Genomic DNA, 12,494 nt, shown 5'->3' on the forward strand with positions numbered 1-12,494 from the left:
CGGTACTCAGTCTCAGTCGTCAGTCGTGAATCGGACGATGAGACTCCAAGTCTCGATTGCGCACGCTCGTTTCGTATAGTTTCGCGTTTCGTTATAGGTCGTCCGACGACACGGGTTCAAAATCGCTGCATTATTGTAATATTTTTCCCGATTGTATGCACTGTTATGATGTAATTACCTATCTTTTTAATTGAGCTTTTATTTTTAAACGTGTTTAATCATTATGTTAAGATTTATACATACTAAAAACCTTATGCATCTCATATACACGTGTTGCCTAAATGAAGTAACTAGGTAGATACCTACGATTTTACAATGAACATAACAACTGTAAATATTGGGAAAATATACCTACCTACCTAGTCCATATCTATATATTATTACTTACTATTACTATTTTACTATGATCTGTAGACCAATCATTTCTTTCAATATTTTTTAGTTTCATTCTTCGTTCTCGGTTCGTGGCGACTGGTTGAACCGGATCGGTCAAAAACGACTGATTCGTTCATCAGTACTTTTGCGCGACCTCAGTCAAATGACCGAATCGGTCGTGACTGACACAGGACTACTAAGCCATCGACATAATAACATACAAACATATGATTAATTAATTATACTCCAAATCGGAATTATCAATAGCTGGCCGAGGATTATTAACCACAGCCTCCGCGTTAACCGTATGCGTCGGCGCCGGGTTCATAATCCTATTATTATTGGGTATTCTAGAAACATCTAGAACGGGCAACTGTAAAACGTAATTCTGATCGAGTCTATCCATTTGTAAACGCGATCTTTCCGACCAAGGGATCGGTACTATGGGATTGGATAAGCGAGGGATTCTTTGAGCCAAAGCGCGCAGTCGAGAATTTTCTGGACGATCCGATCGGCTTTCCGATACGAAATTCTGTACGTCAGTCGGTCGTTCTGTCCGTCTCGAACTTTCCGAACGTTGGTTGGTAAACATATGTTGGTATCGAGCTATTTCCCAAGAGTGCAAAGGTCTTGCGTCCCTACCTATTCGCTGGACGGTAATTTGCCGTTGGTTTTGGTTGGTGTCTGCAGGGGTGGTCGGGTGAACTAAAATGCTATTTTGGGTCACTCTAGTCGGCGATGGGAAGTTTAATGCTAGGAAATCTGGTAGAGGTACGCAGAATACGCCTAGTTCCTCCTGCAAACAGAAAAATAGTTCAATTAATAAAAAAAATTGTTCAAGTGCTAGCCGAACTAGCACATGAAGTGTTCCATACCATCGTACAACAAATAACACTGTTTAATTATTATTTTTTTGTGATGTAAACACAGATGCACGGTTTTCGGATTTTTAGCCTGGTCAAGTTAGCTCAAAAGTAAGATTACAATAATTCGCGTAGAGCGTGAAAATTTGTAAGAATGTTCGTAATTCCATTATACATGATAATATTATGTGAAAAGTCCTCATTAATTTGACATTTGCAAAAAAAAATCAATGTCAAAGTTCGCAAATATGAGTTTTTTACGTTTTTCAGCCAAATGGTAAGTTTTATCATAAAAATAGGTTAGACTAAATTGTAGATCATGCGAGTATCTATGAAAGTTGACATAATAACGTAATAATTGACGTATAATGAATATTATACTTACATTGGCGTTGGGCGTCCTCTCCCCACTATCAGGGATGGTCAGGAAGGGCTTTCTCTCTATCTCGCTCGAACCGTTGGTGACGGGTTTCTCCTTCTCTTTCTCTTCGTCGAGCGCAATGTCAGGAACCACTTGTAAATCCTCAGGAGGGTTGGGAACTATGACGTAGCTTGCTATGATGCTGGATAGCTGGTCTAGGACCTAAAACATAAATTGTCCATACCAATATTACAAATTGAACAATTGAAAAGAGCAACCGCCGAGTTTCTTGCTGGTTCTTCTCGGTAGGAACGGTATTCCCAACCAGTAGTAAAATATTTTGACGATTCAAAGCACTTGTAAAAGTTTATTTGAATAAAAATCTATTCTATAGACTAGAGCTAGACGATACCTTCGCCTTCGTCATTAACTATGCCCATAAAAAAAAATCCCGTCAAACCATTGATTACTAACATTTGTAGGTTTCCATACCTCAAAATGAAAAAATATGTACGGAACCCTTCGTGTGTGAGTCCAACTCGCACTTGACCGATTTTTAGGTATCAGCTGCTAAAGGTATCTACGTAAATACCTAAAACCAGCACTCAGACTAAAAGAAAAGTGAGTTACGTTTTAACGTACCTTTAGCATATAATATCTTTAAATTGGTTCTGGGCACAAGCAAATATGCGTACGGTAGAGTACACTAAGGCTGAGATCTATAGAGCCCACTTTGACTATGCTCAGACCTAAGACACTGATAAAAAGAGTGTGCCGGCATAAAATTGTCTCGTTTTAACTAGAACTTAAGTCTAAGCAAAGTCAAAGTGCGCTCTTTAGATTTCAACCTAAGTACAATGGCAACGCCTTAAGACACTAACTGTTTAACGTTGACTAAGAGTAGAAATACGAAAGGTACGGAAGGTAATGCTGCAACAATGCAAATCATCATCATCATCATTATCAACCGATAGACGTCAAAGTGCACTCTATAGATTTCAACCTAACAACTACTCTATCCTACATTTTTATTCTCAGAAAATAAGTAACGTCTGATGGCACTGGGATATTGGATGAATGACGAGATTGATGAAATTACCTGGTCAGCAAGCAATCTGTGTTTAGGATCCTTGACAAGCAACCGCTGGATCAGGAACACTGTGTTGTCAGTCACTTGTACTGAATTCCCATCCCTGAAAATAAACATTTTGAGTGTGATCAGTTCCCACTTTAGAAATCTAAGAATAATAGAACAGATAGAATAGACCTCCCTGGCGCAGAGGTAAGCGCTGTGGCCTATTAGCGGGAGGTTCCGGGTTCGATTCTCGGCAAGGATTTGGAATAATTTCTAAAATTTTAGTCTGGTCTGGTAGGAGGCTTCGGCTGTGGCTAGTTACCACCCTACTGGCAAAGCCGTGCCGCCAAGCGATATAGTGTTTAGACGTAGCGTTAAATAAACAGCCATATAAAAAACCAGAAAATTGAAAAATTGACAATTTCATGTCACACTTTACTTAATAATAATTTTAAATGTCTTTAGTTTTAGTTTGTGTACAAAAATGGAGATATTAAGCCAGTACTTACGGTGGTATATTATAGTTGGCAGCCTGTATACGACTGAACAGCTGGGCTAGACTCGTATCACAGAATGGGAACTGGCCATACAGCATTGTGTATAGAACTACCCCTAAAGCCCACATGTCTGAGGGCTTGCCAAGGTAGGGCTTACATAATAACACGTCTGGCGAGATGTAGGCCGGCGAACCTGCAAAAAAAGAATCGTCATCATGTTCAACCCATCACCGGCCCACTACTGGGTACGGTTCTCCTAAGTTTTACAGGCCAGCCTGCTACGCTGATATATTATGAAAAACCGGTCAAGTGCGAGTCGGTCTCGCGCACGAAGGGTTCCGTACCATCATACAAAAATATCATTTTTTTTTCTTTGCGATGTAATCAGAAATTCAGTTTTCGGATTTTTTTCATTTACTTCTGCTATAAGACCTACCTACTTGCTCATGATTCTAGGTCAACGGGAAATACCCTATAGGTTTTCTTTACAGACAACAGACAACGAAGTGATCCGATGAGGGTTCTTTTTGAGGTACAGAACCCTAAAAAGATGTATGCTGGGTTGAAATACCCGCTATTTACCTTATTACCCCACTACAGCAAAGCCAAAAGGAAGGGTAATGATTTTAGCAGTCAGCATTCTATGTATACGTATGTATCAGACTCTTTTATAAATAAATCAGTAAAGGGGTTGACATCTTCCGCAACACACTACCAAAATTCAAGAAACAAATAATAGAATTGTTAAGGTCATAAATCGGTTCATATTACATACTATTACACATTACTTATTACTTGTAGTCAATTTTCACCATTTGTTCATTAATTACTAGTTAGTATTATTATTATTTTACTTTATTTTAAGGCATAAATTTTGTACATTGTAAACTTTTTTATTGTTTAATAATAATTCTTTTTTATTTCTTTTGGCACAAGTTGTGACACCTAATTAATAAGTTATATATTTAATAATGTGTGTGTGTGTATATAGATTTAATAATGTATTAATATTATAATTTTCTGGTGTCCTAATAAATAAATAAATAAATAAATTATTAGTCCTACCTCTCTGGTCCTTCAGCAGATCCCTATCGCTACCTAAATGTGTTCCAAGACAGAAATTAGTTAGGATAACCCTGCCTGTCCTTTGATTTAATACTATGTTGCCCAATTTCAGATCTCTGTGTACTATGTTTGTCTGTAAAATAAAAGATATTCAATTAATCCTACAATATTAGCTTTAACCTGTGGTAACTGTTCATAGATAATAATTATCTTCATTTGCTTTAGTGGTGAAGGATTTTTGCATAATGTTCTCAAAGGTGTGTGAAAACTGCCAATCTGCACTTAGTCAGCATGGTAGACAATGCCAAAACTTTTTCTGAGCAGAGACCCGTGCTCAGTAGTGAGCCGGCAATGTGTTAATCATATTGAAACTAATACTAACTTTGTTCATTGTTAAATTTTTTAACAACGAACAAAGTCAGTATTATTTTATTCTTATAAGGCTGTAATTAATATGAACATTGATTCATAGTTACTTACTTTATGCAAATTAGCGACAACCCTAACAATATCATAGAATATCAGTACAGCCTCTTTCTCCGGAACCTTCTTCACTTTAGTGACATACTGCTGCAGGTTTATGAGCTCACTGCCCTTGTCGCTGAACTGGTGGGCGGTGACACTGTCTAGAACTAGGAACAGTCTTTGTCTCACTCGGCCAGTGTAAATGAACCCTGGGCCATTGGGATTTGGCACTTCTTCTAATGCATGGTCCTGAAAAAGTAAAAAATACTGTAACACACACACACACGCACACACCCACGCGCGGGCGCGCATACACGCACGCACGCACAGACGCACCACACATACAACATAGCAATTTTAATATTTAATAGGTTTAATTAATTACAAGCAACTGGCCCCTGCTTCGCACAAGTGGTAATTTTGTCATGAAACAAAATAATATTAAATTATAAGCATAAACCTTCTTCTTGAATCACTTTATCTATTGGTGAAAACTGCATTAAAATCTGTTGCTTAGTTTAAAAGATCCATGCATATATTATACAGACAAAATAAACAAAATGTTTTTGCTTAACAGGTCTGAACACAAACCACAAGGTGTGGAATGTCCTACTAGCATCTATGTTTCACTATGATAACTACTCATTTCTCATTTAAAACTAAGGAAAATGCTAGGTTTAAGAATAAAAGACCCATAAGTCCAATTTTCTAAAGAGAAAATCAACCTTGTTTCATGACTAAGTAGTAAGTACTTATACCTTATGTATATACAGGTATGATATAAAATACCTATAAAGTAAGAATAAAACATGCTAAAACTAAAGGTCTTATTAGGTTCACAAAACCAATTCATTAGAACCCAGAGGACACCTTCTCAGAACACATTAATTAACACTACTACAAACCTTAAATAGTCCATGATGATGAATAACACCATCCTGGTCCTTCAGCAGGGACAGAAGTGAATACTCAGTGTGTAAAAGCATCTTCCCCTGCCTGTCATCCTGAGTTTCCACCTGCCCCTCATTCCTCAAAGTCAATATCTTTATTTGGTAAAAGTCATCAGTCTTTTCCTTCCTTGCCAAGCATTGGACAATACTTTTCACAGGACTAGGCCCTAATTTAGGCCCCAGTAGGTAAGGTCCCGCCTTACGAACTAGTTTTTCGGGAACAGGTGTGCCAGGCGCAGGTATGTCGCTTTTATTGTACGTTACTTGCGTTTTCTTAGGTGAATTTGGACTTAACTTTTTGGAGTTCTTTAGAACTGAGCTGGACGTTGAACTCACGTATGCGGCCACTCTAGGTATCTTCGGTCTAGGTTGCAGTAACAAAGGTCGGGTACGTTTACCATGGTTCACACTACATCCAGGCTTTTCTTGATCCATAACTTTAGTATACAAATGAATTTGTCAACGTTAAACTATGAAATAACAAGCCACACTTTCACGTTTTAAGATTTGTAGACTTTTTAACACTAAAACATGCTGTTTTGAACTCCGACAACGGTACAAAAGTGAAAATCGAAATCGAAATCTTTTTATTTACCTACCACTTGGCCAAATGTCATCCACAAAAAAAAAACTAATTATGACAGTTCCACAGATTGCTACTTGTGTCCTAGATCACGGTATCACGATCTACAAAATGAAGTTTGTCTATTTACAGATGAATCTGTGAAGTGCGAAGAATAGACTTTCATTGTGCTTTGCGAGTTGCGAGTTTACAAAATAAAATCTTCATGTTTCCATTGGTTTATAAAAACTGCATTGAACGTAGTTATAATTAGTTATTTCTATGAATTTAATAATAATTTTTATTCAAAATACATATTAAAGGTGTATGTAGGCCGTAGGGGATAATAGTAAAACAGGGGGTAAAAGTAATCGCGATAAGATACATTGTTCGGCGTTCCCGGAAAATCTTGTGAAAAAGAACTTGTGAAAACGTGTGCAACACTATTCTATTTTCTATGATTACCTACTATTGACTTTGAATTTTCAGTTTTGACAGATATTTTTAACCATGTTTTCGGGAAGACTTGTGTAGTTCTGAGTCTGGAAGATATTATTGTGACATAATAATTAATTTTATTGTGAAATACGAAATTGACAGAGGTACTGTAAATAAAAGAGACCCTAAAACAGTATGTGGAAGGGCCTCAGATTAACGCAGTCGCAACTGTTGAAATTAAACTTCAATGGACATAAACTCCAACCTCTCGGAGTACCAGCGTTGGATTCTGTGTTGAACCAGTGGTACGAGTTCTGCAAGAAGCCTCCTAAAGGGTTCGAGAAGTATTTCCAGCCGGGTGGTGGTCAGAAACAGGAGAAAAAGCCTGAGAAAGATGATTCGCCAGCACCGTCCAAAACTACGCCGCCTCCTCCGAAATCGAGTTCGTCACAAGATAAATGGAATATCAATATGTTTTCGAATACCCCAGGAGGGAGCAGAGGCCCCGGCCGTGGCGGTTACGAGGGCCAGGACCGAGAAAAGTGGATGATGTTCGGCGCAATGGGTGTCATGACATTAATAGCTTCAATAGCATACTTCGAGCTTAGATATAGAGAGATAAGCTGGAGGGACTTCCTTAATTTATATTTAAATAAAGGGTCAGTCGAAAAATTAGAAGTCATAAACAAAAAATGGGTAAGAGTCAAGCTACAGCCAGGTGCATTTGAGAATAAAATTATATGGTTTGCGATTGGCAGTGTAGATTCCTTTGAGAGAAATTTAGAGAATGCACAGATTGAAATGAATGTAGATCCACCGAATTTCGTCCCCGTCATATACAAGACGGAGGTAGAGGCCGCTAGCTTGACAGGTATGCTGCCTACTTTATTGATAATTGGATTTTTAATCTACATGATGAGAAGATCAGCTGATATGATGGGTAGAGGAGGTCGTAAAGGTGGCGGCCTATTTGGTGGAGTCATGGAGTCAACTGCCAAACTTATAAACCCAACAGACATCGGTGTAAAGTTCCAAGACGTAGCAGGTTGTGAAGAAGCTAAAATTGAGATTATGGAGTTTGTAAACTTTCTGAAAAATCCACAGCAGTATATTGATTTGGGAGCCAAGATACCTAAAGGAGCCCTATTAACTGGGCCTCCTGGTACTGGTAAGACGTTGCTAGCTAAAGCAACTGCTGGTGAGGCAAATGTGCCATTTCTAACTGTATCAGGCTCGGAATTTTTAGAAATGTTTGTCGGTGTCGGCCCATCTAGAGTTAGAGACATGTTTTCTATGGCCCGTAAGCATGCACCATGCATCTTATTCATTGATGAAATAGATGCTGTTGGTAGAAAGAGAGGTGGTCGTAGCTTTGGGGGTCATTCGGAACAGGAAAACACTCTGAATCAACTTCTAGTAGAGATGGATGGCTTTAATACCACAACAAATGTTGTAGTACTTGCTGCAACAAATAGGGTGGATATTTTGGATAAGGCGTTGCTAAGACCTGGCAGATTTGACAGGCAGATCTTCGTGCCTGCTCCAGATATAAAGGGAAGAGCGTCTATATTCAAAGTTCATCTGGCACCTCTTAAGACGACGATTAATAAAGACAATTTGGCTCGCAAAATGGCTGCATTGACTCCAGGTATGTGCAGTTGTAATAACCTCTTAACTTTTCAGAGTTATGTGTGTTTTAAGTAATATCACCTGCTTTAAGGGTGAAGGAAATCATTGTGAGGAAACCTGCATGCCTGAGAGTTCTCCATAATGTTCTCAAAGCTGTGTGAAGTCTGCCAATCCACACTTGGCCCGCTTGGTAGAGTATGGCCAAAACCCTTCTCACTGAGAGACCTGTGCTCTGTAGTGAGCCGGCGATAGGTTAATCATGATGATGATGATGTGCAGTTGTCAGAGAATGTAAAATCTTATATTTTTACTACATTAGTACTGAGAAAAATTTGCAATGATCAGCTCTGTTCATCTAAATTATATAAAAGGAAAATGACTGACTGATCTATCAGTGCACAGCTCAAATATGTGAACTGGTTTTTTTTTATCCATACTATCAATACTTAATTAATATTATAAATGTGAAAGTGTCTGTCTGTCTGCTACCTTTTCACGGCCCAACAGTTTAACCGATTCTGACGAAGTTTGGTACAGAGTTTATCCCGTGGACAGACATAGGCTACTTTTATCCCGGAAAATCAAAAAGTTCCCGCTGGATTGCTGATGCTCCTGCCCGCTGGACCGATGACCTGAAGAAGGTGGCGGGGAGCGGGTGGATGAGGAAGGCGGAGGACCGTGTTTGGTGGCGCGCTCTTGGAAAGGCCTATGTCCAGCAGTGGACGCATACAGGCTGATGGATGGATGGATGGATGGATTGCTGAAGACCCATCCGCTTAACCGATTTGTACGGTTGGTACAGATCACGGAAAATCAAACAGTTCCCACAGGATCTTTAAAAACATAAATCCACGCGGACGAAGTCGCGGGCATCTTCTAGTTCATTATAGGCAAACATTTGACCACAATCACACAAGATGGAAAGTGATTATAGCCTAAGATGGGACGCGTTCTTGTGCCAGTGACATCAATCTCGACGTTATGTTACAAGTTCCCTAACTGTTATGAACTGTGACTGAAGCCACAAGATGTTTGTTGCGGTGAGTATTGGATGCTACATGGGTAATGCTTGGCACTCTGGTAGAGAGTATGGCCTTGCATCACACCACCCGTCGCCGCCTGTCTCCCTGGCCCCAAATCCGTTGCACGTGCGGTGCGGCGCCGCACGACTTCGTAACGCATCGTGTAACATGGATCCAATGATTTTTATGTAGGACTAGCTGATGCCCGCGACTTCGCGTGGAACTAGGTTTTTTAAAAATTCCGTGAGAACTCATTGTTTTTCGAAATAAAAAGTAAATGTGATAATCAAGGGGTATCCATTTTAAATTTCAGCCAAATCCATCAATAATGAAAGAGAAACAAATACACACACACACACACACACACAAACAAACTTTCGCCTTTATAATATTACGGTGATACGCACGGTACCGCTGGCATCTTGAAACCTGTTTGTCGTTTTTTGGAACCATGCACCCATTGCCACTTCAATAATGTCTTATTTCTAAATAATTTTTTAATACATACCAGAAATTGTGGGACCGGCATTATTAGAACCCGCATCTTCTGGGAATCGCGCCCAATGCCTTGACCATTAGGCCACAGTCCGCCTCGCTGCCAGTGCCGAAATTCGAGATATGTATGTTTACCCAGTCTTGAAGCGACTGTTGAGCGGTGATTCCCAGAAGATGCAGGTTCGAATCCTGCTGATGCCACAATTTCTGATGTGTACTTATTTAAAAATTTTTTTGAAACCTTGAGTAAAACACTATCATAAAAAATTATAAACGTCTTTTTATTTTCTTTTCCAGGTTTCACTGGCGCGGACATAGCCAACGTGTGCAACGAAGCAGCTCTAATCGCCGCAAGAGAGCTAGCCAACAACATCACAATGAAAAACTTCGAACAAGCCATTGAGAGAGTTGTAGCTGGCATGGAAAAGAAATCGAACGTACTCCAACCTGATGAGAGAAAGATTGTGGCTTATCACGAAGCTGGGCATGCGGTGGCAGGCTGGTTCTTACAACACGCCGATCCATTACTGAAAGTCTCCATCATACCAAGAGGCAAAGGGCTTGGATACGCCCAGTACTTACCAAAAGAACAGTATTTGTACAGCAAAGAACAACTCTTTGACAGGATGTGCATGACATTAGGAGGTCGAGTAAGCGAAGAGCTTTTCTTCGGTAGAATAACAACAGGAGCTCAAGACGACTTGAAAAAGATAACCCAAAGCGCTTACGCCCAAATAGTACACTACGGAATGAACGCTAAAGTTGGGAACGTTTCCTTCGAAATGCCACAACCCGGCGAAATGGTCATAGATAAACCATACTCGGAAAAAACGGCAGAGTTAATCGATTCCGAGGTCAGAGAATTAATAAACTCCGCGCACAAACATACCACGGAATTATTGACGAAACATAAGGAAAACATCGAAAAAGTGGCTGAGAGACTTTTGAAGCAAGAGATTTTGAGTAGAGATGACATGATCGAGCTTTTAGGACCCAGACCCTTCCCTGAAAAGAGTACTTATGAAGAATTCGTTGAAGGTACAGGTTCTTTAGAGGAGGACACCACACTACCCGAAGGTCTCAAAGATTGGAACAAAGAAAAGCCGACCACGCCAAAGTCTGATAGTATACCCTCTGCGAGTCCCAGTAAATAAGCCATTATAATAGTTAGATTGTTGAGTTTTTAGTCGGTTTATGTGAAATAAATAGATTACATTTAAGACTTAATAAAGTGCTTTTTTTGCTTTTGTTATGTTTTGATAGGTGTTGCAATCACAACTTTATATGTGTACTAATGTATGTATGTTGTATAATTTACATATTAAACTACGCAAAAAGTTAAAATAAAGATCATCACTGACTTACCTAGCACCGCACAAACATGCCCAATCTCACAAATACAATCTCTAGAAAAGAGAACAGAATGAACAAAAAAAACCGGCCAAGTGCCAGTCAGACTCGCGCGCCGAGGGTTCCGTACTGGGGTATCTTTTTCCGACATTTTGCACGATAAAAGAAATTATTATACACTAGAGAATGCCCGCGACTTCGTCCGCTTGGATTTAGGTTTTTAAAGATCCCGTGCGAACTGTTTGATTTTCCGGGATAAAAAGTTGCGTTGCCTATGTCAATTACAGAGTCGCAAGCTCCTCGCTCCGCTACCTCGGTACCTACCAAATTTCATTCAAATCAGCTAAGCGGATGCGTTTTTGGGAATCCAGTGGGAACTCTTTGATTTTCCGGGATAAAAAGTAGCCAATGTCCTTCATACCTATTTAAAGGTAGCAGACAGATAGGTTTGTCTGCTACCTTTTCACGGCCCAACAGTTAAACCGATTTTGATGAAATTTGGTAAGTACAGAGTTAGCTTATATCCCAGAGGGCATAGGCTACTTTGTATCCCGGAAAATCAAAGAGTTCCCACGGGATTCTTAAAAGCCCATCTGTTTAATTTAAGCGATTTATGTGAAATTTGGTACAGAGGTAGCTTGCATTCCGGAAATTGACAGTAGCAACTTTTTATCCTGGAAAATCAAAAAGTTCCCACAGGATTAAAAAAAAAACTAAATCCACGCAGACGAAGTCGCGGGCATCATCTAGTCTGAAATAATTATGGTAGGTAAATAGTACAACTAGACTATCCTCATAAAGGTGCCCACGCACTTGAACTGAACCGCGCTGCACGAAATTCTCTCCAGCCGCGACGCGCGTACCGCGTAGCGCGTCACTGCCGCGCGTCGCGGCTGGAGAGATCGTGCGGGGCGCTGCCGCGACGCGCAGTTCAGTTCAAGTGCGTGGGTATCTTTACTCGGCATAATGAGTAACGACTGAGATGGAAGGCGCGTGGCGCACTTTGAATCTCCTTTGTGTTTATATAGGTACATAGGTAGGTGTATACATCATCATGATCAACCCATCGCCGACTCACTACCGAGCACGGGTCTCCTGTCAGAATGAGAAGGGGTATGGCTATAGTCTACCACGCTGGACAATAGGGATGATGACCACTAGTCAAATCAGCGACTTTTTATTTGGCATTGTACATCGGTTACGATTTCGAAGATGAACGCATGCTTGGATCAATAAATAATAATTAATTAATTCATCCAAGAACGTACTTATGCACAAACTAAATAAAAAGCAAAATACGAAAGTTAGTAAAAAAAATTTAATTCAAAATTGATTCCTAATTTTATT

At 39.8% G+C, this 12,494-nt stretch overlaps 2 protein-coding genes across 2 annotated transcripts; one reads left to right on the forward strand and one right to left on the reverse strand.

The window, feature by feature from the left end:
* Nucleotides 1-584: 584 nt before the first annotated feature.
* On the reverse strand, nucleotides 585-6,272 carry LOC123876765 (serine/threonine-protein kinase 40-like). Its single transcript, XM_045923124.1, has 7 exons — nucleotides 5,607-6,272; nucleotides 4,717-4,950; nucleotides 4,237-4,369; nucleotides 3,184-3,364; nucleotides 2,699-2,792; nucleotides 1,624-1,821; nucleotides 585-1,171 (listed from the first exon to the last, which is right to left on the reverse strand). Exons 1-7 carry the CDS (start codon nucleotides 6,084-6,086, stop codon nucleotides 611-613), a joined length of 1,881 nt encoding a protein of 626 aa, XP_045779080.1. The 5' UTR covers nucleotides 6,087-6,272; the 3' UTR covers nucleotides 585-610.
* A 140-nt stretch (nucleotides 6,273-6,412) lies between these two features.
* Nucleotides 6,413-11,019, forward strand: LOC123876762 (AFG3-like protein 2). The gene is made up of 2 exons (XM_045923120.1): nucleotides 6,413-8,299; nucleotides 10,095-11,019. Exons 1-2 carry the CDS (start codon nucleotides 6,847-6,849, stop codon nucleotides 10,949-10,951), a joined length of 2,310 nt encoding a protein of 769 aa, XP_045779076.1. The 5' UTR covers nucleotides 6,413-6,846; the 3' UTR covers nucleotides 10,952-11,019.
* Nucleotides 11,020-12,494: the final 1,475 nt, after the last annotated feature.

The sequence above is a fragment of the Maniola jurtina genome, chromosome 22 (genome assembly GCF_905333055.1).
Source record: "Maniola jurtina chromosome 22, ilManJurt1.1, whole genome shotgun sequence".
Taxonomy (NCBI): domain Eukaryota; kingdom Metazoa; phylum Arthropoda; class Insecta; order Lepidoptera; family Nymphalidae; genus Maniola; species Maniola jurtina.